The sequence below is a fragment of the Carcharhinus amblyrhynchos genome, chromosome 20 (assembly GCF_965287045.1).
Source record: "Carcharhinus amblyrhynchos chromosome 20, sCarAmb.v2.hapA, whole genome shotgun sequence".
Taxonomy (NCBI): domain Eukaryota; kingdom Metazoa; phylum Chordata; class Chondrichthyes; order Carcharhiniformes; family Carcharhinidae; genus Carcharhinus; species Carcharhinus amblyrhynchos.
The window spans coordinates 41872243-41892188 of NC_137343.1; the positions used below are offsets into that span (position 1 = coordinate 41872243).

At 40.4% G+C, this 19946-nt stretch overlaps 1 protein-coding gene across 1 annotated transcript in view; it reads right to left on the minus strand.

Moving 5' to 3' along the window:
• The window catches only part of LOC145355956 (citron Rho-interacting kinase-like), a 180815-nt gene that overhangs the window by 44702 nt on the left and 116167 nt on the right, over nucleotides 1-19946 (minus strand). The window contains exons 27-31 of the mRNA XM_080208469.1: nucleotides 19492-19627; nucleotides 13661-13765; nucleotides 12887-13027; nucleotides 10914-11021; nucleotides 9318-9480 (exon numbers count right to left, since the gene is read on the minus strand). Of these exons, the coding sequence (XP_080064595.1) occupies nucleotides 9318-9480; nucleotides 10914-11021; nucleotides 12887-13027; nucleotides 13661-13765; nucleotides 19492-19627 (653 nt within the window). The remainder of the gene's footprint in view (nucleotides 1-9317; nucleotides 9481-10913; nucleotides 11022-12886; nucleotides 13028-13660; nucleotides 13766-19491; nucleotides 19628-19946) is intronic.

Consider the following 19946-nt stretch of genomic DNA (forward strand, 5'->3'; position numbering starts at 1 on the left):
CTTCTGGTCACAATAAAGAACAAAGTTTAGCTAATGGAAATATATTTACGTTTAGAATCATGTTACACCACAGAAGGCAGCCATTTGGCCCAATGCATCTTTGCCACCTCTTTTCAGAGGCTATCTAATTCATTCCAATTCCCTGTGCTAGTCCCATAGCCCTGCAAATGTTTACTTTTCAAGTTTTTGCCAATTTTGCCATTGAAAGTTATTGAATCAGCTTCCACCACCTTTTCAAACAAAATCACCAAAGGTTAGTTTACAGCAAGTGATTAGGAAGGCAAATGGATTGTTGCTGTTGTTTGATTGTTGCAAGAGGAATGGGGCATAAATGTAGGGAAGCTTTACTGCAGCTGTATAGGGCCTTGATAAGTTTAAATATTTTTTAAAAAAGTTTATTTATTAGTGTCACAAGTAGGCTTACATTAACATTGCAATGAAGTTACTGTGAAAATCCTCTAGTCGTCACACTCCAGTGCTTGTTGGGGTACACTGAGGGAGAATTTAGCATGGTCAATGCACCTAACCCGCACATCTTTGCACTGTGGGAGGAAACCAGAGCACCCAGGGGAAACCCACACAGACATGGGGAGAATGTGCAAACTTCACACAGATACTGACCCAAGCCAGGAATCAAACCTCAGTCCCTGGTGTTGTGAGGCATGATGTGGATATGCCAGCGTTGGACTGGGGTAAACACAGTAAAAAGGCTGACAACACCATTAATTTGTTGTCAGACTTTTTACTGTGAGGCAGCAGTGCTAACCACTGTGCCACCATGCTGCCCCCACATCTGGAGTACTACGCAAGACCACATCCGGAGTGTTGTGTACAATTTTGTTCTCCTTATTTAAGGAAGGATATAAATAGATTAAAAGCAGTTCCAAGAAGGTTCACGTGACTGATTCCTGGAATGTGGAGGTTATCCAATGACGAAAGGTTGAACAGGTTAGACCTGGATCCATTGGAATTCATGAGGACAAATGGTCATATTGAAACACTTAGGGTCATGAGGGGATTTGATAGGGTAGATCCTGGAAGGATATTTCCTCTTGTGGAACAGAGTAGACCTAAGGGACACAGTTTAATAATGAAGTCTTTCACTTAAGACAGATGAGAAGGATTTTTCTGTTATAAATCAAGAGTCTGGAAGTTTTTCCCAGAAAGTGGTAAAGGCAGGGTCATTGAATATTTTTAAGGCTGCATTAGATAGTTTTGTGATTGAGGGAATCAAATGGTAAAGGAGATAGGAAGGGCCACGATCAGATCAGTAATGGTTTACTCTTGCTCCTACCTCAAACGTTTGTATTCCAGATCACAAATTCACAGGAGATTCCCAAAGAAAATTCATGTACTTCAGTGCTAGAAATCATTTGTCTTTGAAACATTCAGACACTCTTATCCTGTGCATTTTACAGCTCAGCTGTGGTTTGCATTCATGGAGAAGTCAAACACCATCCTGACCCATTGTTCCTTCACTGTCACTGGGTTAAAATCCTGGAACACCCTTCCTAACAGCACTTTTGGTGTATCCTACACCACATGGATTGCAACAGTTCATGAAGGCAGCTCACCACCACTTTCTCTGCAAAAGAATAACACTGCAGTTGAGGTCAAACCAAGCCCAAACTCTAATTATAAAGCCCAGAATGCCACATGCTTTTTTAATCAATCTGTCCTGTCATCTTCAATAATTTGTGCATTTATATATATCCCCAAGTCTCTCTGCTCCTACATCCATTTTGGAATTGTACCCATTAAGTTGTACTGCTTCCCCTCATTCTTACTGCCAAAACGTATCACTCAGTTTCATCGGCCATGGGTCTGTCCATTCTACCAGCTGATCCATGTCCTCGAAGTCAATTACAATCCTTCCACAATTCACAATAATTCCATGTTTTGAGTCATCTGCAAACTTTGAAATTGTGCCACGTACACCCAAGTCTCTGCAACTTTTGCAATTCATTATCAAACATCTCTTGGAAATTCACATGCACTACCTCAACTGCATTACCTTCAAGAACCTGGCCTTTCCTCATTAAAAAAAAACAATCAAGTTAGTTAAACACAATTTGCCTTTAACAAATCCATTGGCTTCCCTTAATTAATCCTCACTTTTCCAAGTAACTGTCAACTTTATCCCAATTTTCATTTTTAAAAGCTTGTTCACCACTGAGATTAAACTAACTGGTTTGTAATTGCTGTGTTTATTTTTACATCTGTTTTTGAACAAGGGGGTAACATTTACAGTTCTCTGGCACTACCCCTCTATATGTGAGGTGGATTGAGAGATTATGACAAGAGCCTCCAATTTCCCACCCTTACTTCTCTCAACATCCTCAGATGCATTCCATGTGACTTATCAACTTGACTGCCAGTCTTTCAAATAATTCCGCTCTTTATTAGTTTTAGCCCATCCTGCATTTCAGTTACATGGCAGCACCTTCTTCCTTGGACTCATTCATTACCTCAATCATGCTGTCTGTTTCCATGCAGGAGTCACATTTGGGCTCCACACCTCTTAATATTCATATGCTTATGGAAGGCCTTTGGATTCCCTTTTACGTTAGCCACCAGTCACTTCTTACTGTCATTGTCTCCCTTATTTCGTTTTTCACTGCTAACTGAACTTTCTGTAATCACAGTGGTTTTCACTTGTTATATTATCATTACCACTCCCTTTGAGCTTGCACCTTGAAATTTATAAGTTAATCTCTCCATCCCTCCACACTACCAGACCTTCCCTTTTGTTCTTCCCACTCACCATCCCTTCATTTGATCAAAATCTTTTCCATTTCTAACTGTTCCCAGTTCTGAAGAACTACTGACATGAAACACTCACTCAGTTTCACACTCCACTGATTTTCATAGAATCATAAAATGGTTTCAGCACAGAAGATGGCCATTCAGAACTTCACATTTGCACCGAGTTCGTGAAAGGGCAGATGAGCTTGTGCAATTTCCTATTCTTTCCTATCAGTAAAAGTTTCCTCTTTTCAGATAATTATCTATTTCCCTTTTGAAAGCCAAATACTTCAGGTTTCTAGCATCCACAGTCTTTTTGTTTTGGTATGAACTGGGGACCCAACTCCATTCACTGATCTTTTAAAGGAAAGGTCAAGGCTGAGAATAGGAAAGAATGAAGTTCTATCCTTGGCTGGTATCTACGTTCTCTAACACCAGATTTGAAGGCTGAGATAAAGCTAGCTATGTCCCAGTTGGTCACAAGCCCCTTTATGGGCGCCTTGTCTGTTTGGAGAAGCACTAAATGACAGCAAAATCTGCACCTCGAGAAACCGGAGTCTTAAACAATTGAGATCGCCAACCAGTCTATCATTATGCCAAAACATCTCGAGCTCAAGCAGTATGCATGTAGATGCACACGTACACTCCATCACGGTGCAGAAATGGGATAGAAGACAAACAGAATGAGCTGATGTTGATCTACCAGATTATCACAGTTGCCAATCCTGAATTTTAAAAGGTGACTGTACAAATATGTTCACTGTTAGTTCAATTGCTATTTACAAGTTATGTGTCCATTAACATAAAACAAGTATTTTCCGGATTGTCTTAGGATCCGCACAACACTGAATTCTTCAGGTGACAGCAAGATTAAAATAATAGAAATCATAGAAACCCTACAGTGCAGAAAGAGGCCATTTGGCCCATCAAGTCTGCACTGACCACAATCCTACCCAGGCCCTACCCTCATATCACTATGTATTTACCCGCTAATCCCTCTAACCTGCGCATCTCAGGACTCTAAGGGGCGATTTTTTTTAGCATGGTCAATCAACCTAACCCACACAAGTTGGGACTGTGGGAGGAAACCGGAGCATCCAGAGGAAACCCGCACAGACATGGGGAGAATGTGCAAAGTTCACACACACAGTGACCCAAGCCGGGAATTGAACCCAGGTCCCTGAAACGGTGAAGCAGCAGTGCTAACCACTCTGTTACCATGCCGCCCATTCAGTAACATAAGAAATCAAGTATCGATAAAGAACTTATTCCAAGAAGGCTATGATTTCTCTAGGGTAATTAGAAACAGAATTAGCACTGGCAGCAATCCAGCAGGGTTTAAGTAGAGAATAAACAAGCCACTCATTTAGACAATGGTAAATTTTTTTTTTATCATTTTTCAGGAATATTATGGGAAATTTGCCTACCTGCACAAAAAATATAAAATTAGCCTATTTTCTAGTTTTGTAAAGAGTGTCCGGCCTTAGCTGAAGTTTTTAAAATACTTAACGACAAAACTCAAAGGTAACAACAATGTAGATTGTGCAGTGGCAACTGGTTATGGAAAGCATCCAATAAACTGCCAATGTTTCCTTTGTCTTATTCTTGAGCACCTTATTCCTTTACAGACAAAAATGAAGCTTTTGTCTGGAATGCAAATAAGGATCTTTCACTAATGCCAAAATATCCTCAGTATGAAATACAATAGTTCTAAAAGCTTGCGAACAGAGAATGAGAACTCCCATTTAATACAAAGCTGACAACTTATAAACATGACAGAAAAAGGCATATTTTCCCTCCAATGATGCCTGGATGTAAATGTGCAGGAGACTTTTCAGCCATAAAAAGAGAGCAATATTCAGCTTTCCAGTGTTGGTAATATATTATACTGATGGACTGCATATTCTGGGGGCCTGTGAAGACACTGGCCTGAAGCAGAATCAATTGCTTTATAATGCATGCATTCTGTCACGAATCTACAAACATACAGCTAACAAATCTTGACTGCACTTAACAGCACAGAATTAGTCAATGCTGGTGTTTGTACCCCTTAAGAACCTCCTCCTACCCAGCTCCATCTAACCCTATCAGGATATCTTTCTCTTCCTTTCTCCTTTGAGCTTCTCCTTAAATGTATCAATGCTGCTCATCATAAGAACACAAAAATATGAGAAATAGGAGGAGTAGGCCCCACAGGCCATCGAGCCTACTTCACCATTCAATACAATCATGGCTGATCTTGGGCCTCAACCCCATCTTTCCTGCAACTCTCCATAACCCTTAATTCCTGAGATATCAAAATCCTGTCTATCCAGCCTTAAATGTATTCAACGAAGGGACATTCAGAACCCTCTGGTGTATAGAATCTCAAATATTCATTTTGAGTGAAGGAATTTCTTCTCTTCTCAGTCCTAAAGATCAGCCCCTTATCTTGAGACTGTGCCTCTGTGTTTTAGATTCCTCAGTGAAACAATCACTCAGCATCAACCCTACCAAGCCCTTCAGAACCTTGTACGTTTCAATGAAAATGCCTCTTATGTTTCTAAACTCCAGAGAATACAAGCCCAATTTACTCAGACCCAGACCATAGGGCAACCCCCTCATTCCAGGGACTAATTTAGTGAATCTTCACCATTCCTCCTTCAATTTTACTTAAATGTGAAGAGCAAAACCACACAGTATTCCAGATATGGTCTCACTAAGACATGTTACAATTGTAACAAGACATTTTTAATGCAATGGGGTTGGAGTACAAGAACAAAGGTGAATATGCCATTTGTCATCTTAATTAGTTGCACTTTCATGTTTCTATGTTCCTTGTATAAGCACACCCAAGTCTCTGAACATTAGCACTCACATAAGAACATAAGAACTAAGAGCAGGAGTAGGCCATCTGGTCTTTTGAGCCTGCTCCGCCATTCAATAAGATCACGGCTGATCTTTTTGTAGACTCAGCTCCACTCACCTGCCTGCTCACCATAACCCTTAATTCCTTTACCGTTCAAAAAATCTATCTTTCCCTCAAAAACATTCAACAAGGTAGCTTTGATTGCTTTACTAGGGAGGGAATTCCACAGATTCACAGATGAATAAGTTCCTCCTCAACTCAGTCCTGAAGCTGATCCCCCTTATTTTGAGGCGATGTCCCCTGGTTCTAGTTTCATCCACCAGTGGAAACAATCTTCCTATTCTTATCTTTTCCCTTCATAATTTTATATGTTTCTATAAGATCTCCTCTCATTCTAAATCTCAATGAGCATAGTCCCAGTCTACTCAATCTCTCCTCATAAGCCAACCCTCTCAACTCTGAAATCAGTGAATCTCCTCTGCACCTTCTCCAGTGCCAGTGCATCCTTTCTCAAGTAAGGAGACCAAAACTGTACACAGTACTCCAGGTGTGACCTCATCAGTGCCTTATATAACTGCAACACAACCTACATGTTTTTAAACTACATCCCTTCAAGTCTCTTTTTTAATGCTTATGGCCAAAGTGAATAACTTCACACTTTTCAGAGCGGCACGGTGGCACAGTGGTCAGCATTGCTGCCTCACAGCGCCAGGGACCCAGGTTCGATTCCTGGCTTGGGTCACTGTCTGTGTGGAGTTTGCACTTTCTACTTGTGTCTGCATGGGTTTCCTCCGGGTGCTCCAGTTTCTTCCCACAATGCAGGTTAGGTGAATTGGCCATGCCATATTCTCCCACAGTGAACCCGAACAGGTGCCAGAGTGTAGAAGATTTTCACATAACTTCATTAGTGTTAATGTAGGCCTACTTGTGACGAATAAGTAAACTTTAAACCTCACCAAAAGTTATACTCCATCTGGATCGCGTTGCTCACTCACTTAGCCTGTCTATATTTCTTTGCAGCCTGTGGCCTCTCTAGAGCTTATCCTTCCATGTAGTTTGATATCATCAGCAAACTTAGATACATAACTCTTTGTCTCTTCAGCTAAGTCATTAATATAGGTAGTAAAGGCCCCAGCACTGATCCTTGCAGCACATCACTGTTCACTGTTTGCTAACTTGACCAAACCTCATTTATGGCCAGCCTCTGCCTTTGATCTGTTTACTAATATTCTGTGCATGCTATTACCCCCAACTTCATGAGACCTTACTTTGCCTATTAAGCATTTGGTAAGGTGCCTTACAAAAGCCTTCGGGAAATCTACATCTACTGGTTTCTCATAAATACCCTATTGGTTACATCATCAAAAAACTCCTAAGAAATTTGTCAAACAGGATTCATAAGATCACAAGAAGTAGGAACAGGAGTAGGCACTCAGTACCTTGAACATGATCCACCACTTAATAGGACCACAATTGATCCGACATTCCTCACATCCACTTTCTTGCCTTTTTCCTAGAACCCTTGACTCCTGTGGATTGTTAAGACATCTTGAATAATAAATGCCCCATTTCCCAACAACTGTGTTAGGCTAACTGGCTTGTAGTTCATTTTGTTTCTCCCTCTCTCTCCTTTCTTAAAAGGCATTGTAATATTTGCCAACCATTCCAGAATCTAAGGAACTTTGGAAAATGATAGCTAACACATCCATTATCTCAGAAACTCTCCCTTTTAAAACCCTATGGTGTAGGCTATCAGGTCCCAGGGATTTGGAGGATTTTAGTTTCTTTCATTATGGTACGTCGACATTGCTGTGCCAGCATTTATTGCCCATCCCTAATTGCCCATTGCAACTTTCTGGTGGCTCTTCTGATTTCTAAAATATTCTCAATCCTCAGATTTGCGACTGTTTTTAAGCTACATTGTAAGCCTCTTCTTTTAATCTCAAACTCTCCATGACGTCCTCAGTGAGCCATAGACACGTCCTTCTTGCTGAGTTTATGAGTCAATGTGGTAGCAAGTTTCACATGCATAAAGAAGCTTCTGCCAAACTTTTATTGGCTTCATTTTTAACTTATTTGTTTTATGACCCCTAGTTTTGGACTCCCGCACAAGTAGAGGCATCTTCTCTATTCCCATTCTATTAAACTCATTTTTTTTTAAAAAAAAGGTCTCTATTAGGTCTTCCCTCTGCCTTCTCTTTTAGGAAGATGGAAACAGGAGTGGGCCTTCAGCCTGACGAGCCTGCTTTGCCATTCAATACAATCATGGCTGATCTGATACATCAAAACCTTGTAGCCACAGTTTCCCCATAATCCTTGACATTATTGCTAAACAGAAGTCTATCAATCTGTACTTTAAATGTACTCAATGAGTAAGCTTCCATAGCCTCTGGGGTAGAGAATTCCAAAAACTCACAACCGCTGTGTAAAGAAATTTCTCCTCAACTCAGTCCTAAGTGATTTCCCCCTTATTTTGAAATTATGCCTCCCGAGTCTAGACTCCCCAACCAAAGGAAACATCCTACCTGCATCTAACCTGTCAATCCCTTTAAGTATTTTGTTGTTTTCAATGAGATCACCTCTCATTCTCCAACATTCTGGAGAATACATGCCCAGTTTACCCAATCTCTTTTCTTAAGTCAGCCCAGCCATTCCCGGAATAAGTCTGGTGTATCATCGTTGCACCCCTCTGTGGCAATATTATTTCTGAGATAAGGGGGCTAAGACAGAACACACTACTCCAGGTGTGGTCTAACCAAACTTCTATACAATTGAAGCAACACTTTACTCCTGTATTCAGCCTCTTTAGTCTTTTGTGATCATCATAACCTCACAGTAATGGTATTATAGTGTTAAATCTTTGTGGAACCTTCTCCAGTATCTCATTGTCCTTTTTGCAGTATGAGACCAGAACTGTAAACAGTTCGCACTCTATTCAAGGTCCTATACGAGTTTAACAATCTTTTTGCTTCACAATTCTGTTCTTCTAAAATGAATCCCATTGTTTGTTTGTCTTTTTGTGCAAATTGTTTCATCAGAAACAACCTGACTAGCTAGAATAGACTGGCTCAGAATGGGGGGTTTCAACATGAGAAATGAACATTTAAGCAGGTTTCAGTTATTAAAAAAAGACACATAGAAACGTCCATTACAACAGAATCATCAATAAAGAATGCATCTTAGTAAAAATGTACTCTAGCTTTTGGCGCACTTTTACATTATTAAGTCAGGTTGACTTGTTCTTAAGAACAATTTAGTGATAACATTTGAGAGATTATTCCAATGGTTGTCTGGCCTTGAGCATTCCATCTTAGAAAGAAACTAACACAGCTTTATACAAAAGTGAAAGAAATGGTTGCCTTTATTCATACAGTTATAGAACTTGGCTGCAGAGTAAGAAATAGTACTTCACCTTATATTTTTAAACACTAACATTTGCAAGGCTTACAGCCACAATTCAGTTCTGTAATAATTAATTTACCGACAGGTGCATTTGACTCTTAGAAGTGTCCAGACAGTTCCATAAACGAACAGCAATACACAAAATGAACAGAACATCTTCTCTGTTAAGGGAAGAGTATTAAGCCTCTCTTTACTTTTGCTCACTTGTTCTTAAAATCAAAGTGCCTGTGGAGGAACCTCTTACTGCAGCCGAATCTGACTTCGTTAATGCACATCACTGAACCATTCAAAGAAGCAAGGATTAGTCTGTTAATGTTCTTACCTTCCTCCCGCACACACTTCAGCTCTACGCGGATTTTTTGTAGCGCGTCTTCTAGTTCCATGTTTCGACATCTCTCCTTATCCAAGGCTGCCTTCAGATCATTGTACTGCATGGGAATCTGGATAGGAAGAGAAGGGTCCTCACGCCGGCGCCCAAACAAACTCTGCATACAAGGAATGGTGTCATAATCAAACTACCTGCTCAGCAAGAAATGACCATGTCAACGTGCCTAGGGTTGAGGGACAGTGCAATACTGACAACATAGAAACCTGGAAGCAATTGTAAGGAAGGCATAATCCTCAGCTGAATTACTATTACTGACATTAGTAACAACATGAATCCTAATTTTAACACTTTATTCTTCAATATTTCCTCAAGTTAAGACAAAAGAATTTGCATACAGAATATCCATAGAATCCCTGCTGTGTAGAAGGAGGCCAGTCAGTCCATTGAATCTGCACCGACTCTCTGAAAGAGCATCTTACCCCGGCCCATCCCGTCCAGCCCTATTCCATAATCCTGCACGTTTCTCATACTTAATCCATCTAATATGAGCACCATCCTTTCTGAATAGCAGTAGGTATGCCTCATTCTCATCAACAACTGATAAACATTGAATTTTAGTCATTGGGAAGGTTTATTAGTGGAGTGAATGCTCACCCACAGCATGTCACAGGAAAGAATGCCCAATTATTTTTCTTTCAGGGAAGAAGTGCACAATTACAGCTATTGATAGAAAAGGGACAGAGAGAGAGAGAGAAAAGGTTAATTAAGTTATTATGTGCTTAACGGTGCTTATAGCTAATGTTAGAGACAGGCTTAAAGAGCTACAGAGTCTCTGTACAGATTGGAATTAATGTGCAAATTTATAAGATCTTCTATTGCCAAGATACAAGGAGAGAACTATAAAACAAAGTTGCTGCTGCAGCGATGATGTCAATAGTATATAACTTATGGATGCAGGCAATTTCTCTATAGGGTTATGCAGACAGGCTTGGGATGTGAATGTCTACCAGAAGTCATCCACTCAACTGCTCGGCCAACTGTCATGCTCTGGCCAGTTTCCAATACATAGAGAATTAAATTTGATACATAAAGTTGTGAATCATAATTGTTATGCCACAGACCAGCTATCAAAATATTACAAGCTGAGGCTCCCCTAAAGGAACTGAATTTTCTCATGTTTTAGGATCATTTATCCAATTGAAGGCATCACCTTGAGGACATTGTCAGGAAGACATTAGTCGCTCATTGTGCTATGTACCAGGCAGTTCAATGAGATCACACCTTTACCATGCTTCACTTTCCATGGTCAAAACAGCCTGTTCTGTTAATCTGTGCCTGCAATAAATCCAAATTTATTTTAGTTATGTTTAGTTTCGCTTTAGTCAGATCATTCTGAAGATTTCAGTAGGTATCAACTTGCAAGAGCAAAGCTAGTGTCCATTATTAAGCATTCAAGTGATCGACACAGTACATAACCAAGGTTAGGACACTGAATTTCAATAGCTCAAGAAATTTCAAAGCAGCATAAACATCTGGGTATTACACGAATGGAATTACAATCATCTTCAGTGTGTCTTCACATTTAACTACCTTCTTCTTTTTAATTGGTGGGTCCATCTTTGATTGCAGGAAATCAATCAGTTTGGACTGTTGAGTGATAGTACCCTCCAGCTTTACTCTGTCATGGGAGAACACCATCTGTTGAGAGAGAGAGAGAGAGAGAGAGAACAGGAATGATGGACATTGACTCAGTGCTTGTGTTTCAATTGTTCCGACACGTACACATCTCCCCCCAATCATTTGCCTATTCATCAAGAAAAATGATTTGCTTCTGTTTTTTCCTACATTAGGAAACAGGCCATTCTACTAACATACCACCAAATTACATTCAGGTCATCTGGTAGAACGAACATGAACACACAAAAACAGGTGGTTAGACCTTTAAATTAGAGCAATATACCATTGGCAGGATACCCAATCGTCCAACTGCTCCCACCCACTCCATGATTTTTTTCAGCAGCCAGTAAAATATTGGATGGATCATCTACCTTTGATCCAATTGAGCTTGAGAAAGTGATGATGAACTGCCTTCTGAAGCTGCTTCATGTATTGTCAAAACATAGGCTATGCTGTTAGAAAAAGAGAGCTCCAAGATTTTGATCCAGCAATATTGAAGGAATGGCAATACAGTTCCAAGTCAGGATGGTGTGGGGCTTGGAGGATGGCTTGGCAGTGCTTGCATGCATCTGCTGTCCTTGTCCCTCTAGGTGATGGAGGTCAAGGGTTTGAAAGGTGCTGTCGAAGGAGCATTTGCGAGTTGCTGAGCACATCCTGTGAATGGTACACATTGTTGCCACTCTTTGTTAGTGATGGTGGTGGGAGTGAATGTTTACAGTGGCGGATGGGCTGCCAATCTAGAGGGCTGTTTTATCGTGGATGATGTTGAGCTTCTTGTATGTTGTTGGAGCTGCACTCATCCAGACAAATGGAGAATATTCCATCACATGTCTTGCACCTTGTAGATGGTGACACGCTTTGGGAGTCAGGTGAGTTACTCTCCACAGAATTCCCAGCCTCAGGCTTGCTCATATAGTTACAGCATTTACATGGTTGGCCCACTTCAGTTTCTGGTGGAAGTTTCCATGGTGGTAATGCCATTGAATGTCAATGGAAAATGGTTGGATTCTCTTGTTGGAGATGGTCATTACTTGCCCAAGCCCGATTGTTGTACAGATCATGCTCTATATGGATACAGATTGCTTCAGTATCTAAGGAGTCACTAATGCTGCTGAACATTGTGCAGTCATCAGTGAACAGTCCCCCATCTGACCTTATAGTGGAAGGAAGGTCATTGATGAAGCAGACTGACCAAAATGTCTGGGAAAATTGCTGAAGCCACGTCCTTGTCCTACCTGCAGCATCAACAATGAGTGCCACCCTTGCTTAGCACTGTTGTGTACAGAGCTGCAGCCTCTGGAGATGGAAGGAAGGCCCATCTCATACTCATTAAAACGAAAGCAGAGTGAGCTGGCTAAGCGGAAGTGGACTCACTCCCGAAGGTTACAATGGGGTGGGGGAAATCTTCCCTCAACATTAAATCTATCCCACAGCCTCAGACAGGAAAGCAGGATAGGAGGACAATATTGTGAAACCTGAAATTCCTGTTTTTGCCAGAAGGCAGAGGTGAGGAAATCATGATTAAATACAAATTTTAGTGAAAACATAAATTGAAAGCAATAGAGACAAGTATGAAAATTGATGTTAAGGATGACAAATCATTTTTCGGTATCTTCATTTGGATGATGCACTTTAGCAAGTATAAGGTTCATATAATCAAATTTATCTTAACAACTGGACATCAGATGTTAATACTCCTAGATATTCCAAAAGTAGTCTAAAGAGTACATTACAGTGCTTTCCTTACTCTATCAGTCAAAGCCACTAGTTTCTGGGATGAAATGGTTGTACAGGTTCTACGTTTGTTTTGCTTGCTTTTACATGCCATCTGTCAGTCACCACATAGCATCAAAGTGATGGCATTATCTGTTGCATTTAACTCTCACCTGCATATTTGCAATCTGGTATTCCAAATCACTCTGCTCTGTCTTTAACAGGTCAGCCTGATCCAGGGCTTCCTGTAGTCCTTGAGTGAGGCGGAAGATGTGTGTTTTGTGCATATCCAGCTGCTGCTGCAGTTTCGTTTGCTAAATAAGATGAAGGACCAGAAAGTTCAGAACATATGAATGTAAGACATGGGCAGAGAGAATATCGTTCATTAAGTCAAGGAAAATTTGGTCAGATTAATAACGATGAGCTCTCATTCAGTGTTAACAAATCCTGCAACTGCTACCAGGGTGTTCAGTTTCTGCTCGGTAAGGGATGCAACAAGCCAAAAGTCAGGTAAATTTTTCCATATTCCATGAACTGTGAAATGAAAATGTTCATCCTGATTTCCTCACCTCTGCCTTCTGGCAAAAACAGGAATTTCAGGTTTCACAACATTGTCCTCCTATCCTGCTTTCCTGCCTGAGGCTGTGGGATAGATTTAATGTTGAGGGAAGATTTCCCCTACCCCATTGTAAACTTCGGGAGTGAGTCCACTTCCGCTTAGCCAGCGTGGACTCCGCCACCTTTAAAAGGCAACCTGCTCCTTCAACATGGAAGTTTTAATATTGGGTCTTAGTTCACGGTTCTAGCAAACCCATTTCCATTGAACTACCAGACTTAGCATGAAACAGGGCCAATACGTAATCATATTTTATTCCTGGCATCCAAATCAATGAATAATTCTGCACAAGAATTACGGTACAAGGAATAAGGTTGGAAATTTGCCTTACCTCCTCAATCAGCCTATGTTTTAGCTCTCTTTCTGTCTCTAGTTTCTGCTGAAGGCCACGTGCATTCATTTCCAGCATGGTGTGCTTCTTCTCCAGGTCACTCAGCTTTGAACGAGAATGGATCAAAATAATTCAGGTATTAAACAAGCTGTATTTTCTAACACTGATGAACTGTGTTGGTATTATAGTGCATCTAACAAAGTTGGAACAAAGCAAGCAAAACTACTTAAAAATAAGCGGCAGCTAAAGAACTAGGATTTATTAGCCATGTGGGTATTCTTTTTGGTTAAAAAATGAGCTTGCATTGATCAGGTCCCTTCTGTGACACAAGTATAGTAAGCATTGTTAACAGAGAACTATGGTGTGAACAAAATATGATGTTGGTACCTCTACTTGATAGTGGTACTCACCGATCATATGTTAGTTTAACGGGGCAGATGACTTTATGTCATTAGGAACTGGGTCAAATTAAGGCAGCAATAACCTGGAATTGTCACCTAATCGCGAGAAAGAAAGGTTCCCTGGTGCAGGGGAAATCATAGAATCCTACAGAGCAGGAGGCGGCCATTTGGCTGAATGAGTCTGCACCAACCACAATCCCACCCAGGTCCTAGCCCCACAATCCCAAGCATTTACCTTAGTTGGTCCCCCTGACACTAAGAGGCAATTTAGCATGGCCAATCCACCTAACCAGCACATCTTTGGACTGTGGGCGGAAACTGGGGCACCCGGAGGAAACCCACATCGACACAGGGAGAATGTGAAAACTCCACACAGGCAGTGATCCAAGCCAGGAATTGAACCCGGGTCCCTGGCACTGTGAGACAGCAGTGCTAACAACTGTGCCACCATGCTTTGGCTGAAATTTGACATCCATCTTGCACATAAGTGGCTACTGAACCCAAAATATTCCAAATGTCACTGTATTAGATGTTTTCTTTTAAAAACAATATCAATGAGACTGTTTCTTTTAATAATAGTGATATCATCAATAGACACATGGGGAGGATTTTACAGCCTTGCTCAACCGGAAACTGTAAAATCCCATCTGAGGTCAACGGACCTTCCCATACTCTGCCCCTCGCTCACTCCCGTTGCGGGCGGGGCAATAAAATTTTGGCCATTATTGTGTGTTAGCTTGGTTCCTGAGGTTTGTCTATGGTGGAGGGGCAAGGGAAAAGATTGATGAGTAGGAAGGAATGAGTTGACATAGGAGCTACAAGGTGTCATAAAGGGTGGGTGAAGGGGCATGAGGTGCCATGGCACAGGGGGCAGTGAGTAGAGAACCATAGGATGGCATGAGTCATGAAGTGGCACAGGTTGACAAGGATAGGACATGGGGAGTGTATATGTGTGTGTGTGTGTGTGTGTGTGTGTGTGTGTGTGTGTGTGTGTGTGTGTTGGGGGGGGGGGGGGGGGGCGTTGGCAGGAGGGGTGGAAATGTGGGATTTTTCTGCAGAATCTTCTTTTAAAAAAATGAAGAAATTAAAGCATTGGAACGCCTAGGTGGGTCTTCTGTCCAGCCAGCCATCGCATCTGGAAGTTCCTCCAGTCGCTCTGGTGACAATAGGCCCCAACTCCGACTCTACCACTTTGGAATGTAAATTCAACCTTACAGGCCTCTTTTTCAAAAGTTGGGATAGTGGAATCTGGAAATGTCCCATCTCTGTGCCCATCTCCAACCCAGAAATGAAAAGCTGAAGTATTTATATTTATGATTTTACTTCGTTGTACTGCTAGACATTTGTTTCCTTTTGAGATAACATTTTATAAACAATTGTTTATATTAATAATACACACATTATTGATATATTTGAATTCTTGAGGGTATTAGCTTTGTCTTGGTCCCCTTGTTTTGTACATTCATTGTTTTTCCTGCATTGTGATCTGAAGCAGCTTTAATGAAACAAGGCATTCTTGGTTTTTTTCATAAATTAGGCATCAGTATTTGTATATAATAAATTAATGACAGTGCCTAATAACTGGATGCTTGATGGGCTCAACTCTTCGTTAACCAACTAATGCAACTTCCTGCTTTTATTTGCCCAAATGTGATTTTCATAACATCTGAAAAGTAATTAATTGTGCACAAGATGTTATGTTGCAATGGCTATGGAGAAAATCCAGGCAGGGGCACTAGTTCCTTCAGAGAAACAATGCAGATATGACGAGGAGAACAACCTGCATGGTATCTGCTGTGACTCATTCCATGATTCTATGAAATTTATGATATAAAAAAGATCATTCAACTGTAAGGGATGACACCTTGTGATCAACCAGCCAATGGCAGCAGAGGGGAAAATATAATGGAATGCTTAATTCTAATCTTCACTCAATAATTGAGCAAAATCGGTCATGCTATGTTCATTATACTTACTGTGATTGCTATCTGCTGGTGTGGAGCATAAACACTGACATAGGCCATTTGGACCAAATAGAATACACAGCACAGAAACAGGCTATATCAAACTATGCAAATGTTAATTAATGATGACATCCAATGTCTCTTCCTGCATTATCGATATGTCCAGAACAAGGAGCTGAATTATTTATGCTGTTCATTCTCAAAAACTGACATCTGAAGATTGTGTCAATTCAGCAGTAATGCCAATCTATAGCAAATGCATTTATCATAGAATCCCTACAGTACAGGAGGCTATCGAGCCCTTTGGGTCTGCACCGACTCCCTTCCTATCACTGGAAGATGTTATGCTGTATTTTTCCATTTGTCAGGTTATCTACAAATGCAACATTTAACAAAACCAACAAAAAGATAGAGCTTCTCACCTAGGCCAAAACCCTACATATGTACCCGCTAATCCCCCTAACCTTCACATCTTGGGACACTAAGGGGCAATTTAGCATGGTCAATCCACCTAACCTGTGTAGCTTTGGACTGAGGGAGGAAACCAGAGCACTCAAGAGGAAATCCACGCAGACATGGGGAGAATGTGCAAACTCCACATAGGTGGTCACCCAAGACTGGAATCAAACCCGAGTCCCCCGTGCTGTGCCATCATTTAATAGTATATTACATAAATCTCAAATTACGTTAAAATTTCTCACAGCTAATATGACTTTGAAAAAGCACCATGCTGGATTGTTCAAATTGCCCTACTAACTGCATTTCTGTACTTTATTATTTGACCACTTGTTATATACAAAATTGTCTTTTGTTTCCAATGTTAGATGTTGCGTTTGCAGATCATCTGACAAGTGAAAAATATAGCACATCATCTTCCAGTGATCTCAAGTACAATACAGAGAAATTAATGATTTGTACCATTAGGAGCAGAGTGTGCAACTTCAATCATCAAAAAATTACATTAAAATCTTATGTAGAGAAGAAACAATTGGGGATTGTATTTATTAGTATCATAAATAGGCTGACATTAACATTGCAATAAAGTTATTATGAAAATCCCCATCGCCACACTCCAGCGCTTGTTCGGTGCACTGAGGGGGAATTTAGCATGGCCAGTGCACTGAGCCAACATGCCTTTTGGCGTGTGGGAGGAAAATGATGAGAAAACCCACACAGACGTGGAGAGAACGTACAGTCTCCACACAGGCAGTCACCCAAAGCTGGAATTGAAACTGGGTCCCTGGCGCTGTGCAGCAACAGTGCTAACCACTGTGCCACCATGATATGCAAGAGGAATGAAGAGCTAAAGGAGGGGTCTCGCAAACCAAATGGAACATAGGATTGAGATTACAATTCATTTCAAGTCTAAAACAATACATTAGAATAAAAGCTACAACTTATTTAAAGCTCAAAGCTTTTTCAGGAAGATGAAAAGATTTAACATATGAAAATGCATGAAACACAATTCAGACAGTTTTTCGATTTCTGAAACGCTCGAATTTCTGACAGAGCCATTTATACAATATGGAATGTAACTCACCAATATACTGAGTCAGTAACCAGGTAATGCTTCAGTTCTGGGACTTAGCAGATTAATTTATTCAATTATTAAATCTTGTTTCTTTAGCAGAATGACATTTTACATCATGCTACAGAATAGCAACTGTGTACTGTAGAGCCAGATACCCATGAAGGTATCTTTGGTAAAATGGTGCAACATTTTCTTAAAAAATGTATCGTAAGCATCTGAACAAATTTTGGCTTTGAAAATGTCCAAGGTAATGGCCAGTGATTAACCAAACTGAAACCAGAGTGCAGGTTTCAACACATATTAAAAGACCTTTCTCTATTTAAAAAAAGCAACCCAGAGGGATGAGAACAGTGGCTTCATCCAGTCAACTGGCACAGTGGCGACTCAAGTGCCTCCTCCTCTGATATTAGTTGACATGATCTAAGCCATAGGTAGCATTAATGTGCATTCCACAAAAAAGGATTACATATGAGCTAGTTTGGTAACTTCCAGAATCTCTTCCTTTGCATTAGGCTAACACTTTTACATGAATAAAGCTGCAGTTTTTGGTTCTCTTTAAATTGCAACCCCACAGCTCTCAAATCACCAAATTTCTGACACTGATCTATATAATGCTAAGCCCATGTGGAATGCACATTAATGCTACCTAATCGACTAACATCAGAGGAGGAGGCACTTGAGTGTCCAGTTGTCTGGATAAAGACACAGAATATAGAAATTGCTCCCGTCCTCAGCGAGGGGCTGCTGTTCCTGATATAGAAAGCTCTTTGCATGTCTACGTGATGAAACCCACAATTTGGTTTCATTTCGATTAATCCCTGGCCATTATCTTAGACATTTCCAAAGCCAAAATTTGTTCAGATGTGCATAATGCCTTAAAATAAAGGTTATGCTTTTACAAAAGCTACGTTCATGGCTATCTGCCTTCTTCTCTAGCATTATCTGTCTCATTTTCCAAAGGTCAGCCTTCTTCACAATGCCGTCTTCACTCATCAAACACTATCCATTCTTCTGTGGATGGTTCCACTTTATTTCCATCAGACAACACATGCCTAATGCTCATAACTTATTGAAAGCTTCTGAAGCAATGAAAATCTTTCTTCTGGCAAGCCTAAACAAGTTATTTCCCCTTTCATGTTTACTGGGTTTGACCTTAGTTCCTACTGACATCCCTTGCTTTAAAACAAAACGCCTATATCACCTCTATTGCTAAAGTGGTTTACCATGAGCTTGCTTGCAATTCCATGACAAACATTTCATGGTCCACACAAAATAACCAGCACCTGAATACTGGTCCCATAACTAAGGACGCTATCTTTTCTGCTGGACAGCAGAAAAGCCTGTCGCCTGAGTGGTAACTACTCTCTCGTGCCCATCCAAATATTACTGGTCTTCTGAACTTTGCATTGCTAATGCTTTTAGCTTTTAAGATACAGTCCCACATGTTGCTTTTCTTCATTTAAACCAGTATTCTTCATTTTTCCATAGCTTCCAAACTATAGAGCTGTCTACCTTTGTGTTCCCTCCTCCGAATCACACACTTTCAACAGTACAAGCTTGCTTCACGTAACCAATACTTCCTGAATTACCTAATATTTTCCTTTACTTCAACTTGTATAGTGGGCATTGACTTAATACCCAGATTCATCTTTACTTTTTAAGAGTTCTTTCCATGATATGGTTTTGCTATGGAATGTCAAGAGAACACCATCAGCAATATGTGTCATCTGAAAAGCTGACAGCTTTAAGTCTTTTACTGACAAGAAGTTATCATATTTTTGATACTATCCAATAAACATCATATTGTTGACCAGTCAAATTTAATTGCTTATCTGAGCAGTTTGACTTTACAATTAGAACGTAACAAATGTGTTACACTCCTCTAAAGTAGTGTTCTGAAATAAATACAAGTGTAGCTTTCAGGAAGAAACTAACCGTATCAGAAAGGCTTTCCGCCTTCAGTTTCTGCTCTTTCAAAGAATGTTGTAGCGTGAGGATCTCAGCCTTGTGTTCCTTCACAGCCAGTTCCACAGCCTGACGGGATTCATTGCCGCGCTGGTCTGCACGCATTCTGTGAAATTATAGGAAGGTAAACAAGAAAAAGAGCCAAAAAGAACATAGCCAATTTCACATACCCATTTTGAATTAATATCCATGTAATAACAAGATTGCACATGTGAAGGAAACATTCTCAACAGTAAACTTGGAGAATTCATGAATTAGCAATCTTGACTGGGCAGGAATGTGACACTCCTGACCTGGTACAGTATATATACTGGCAGTAACAACTGAAACACAAAAATGTTTGTATATACACTCTCCAAGCTTGTTTATTTACATTCCCTGGTAATGGTTTATTCTTTGTTGCTTAGTGAATAGAGTCCTAAAAG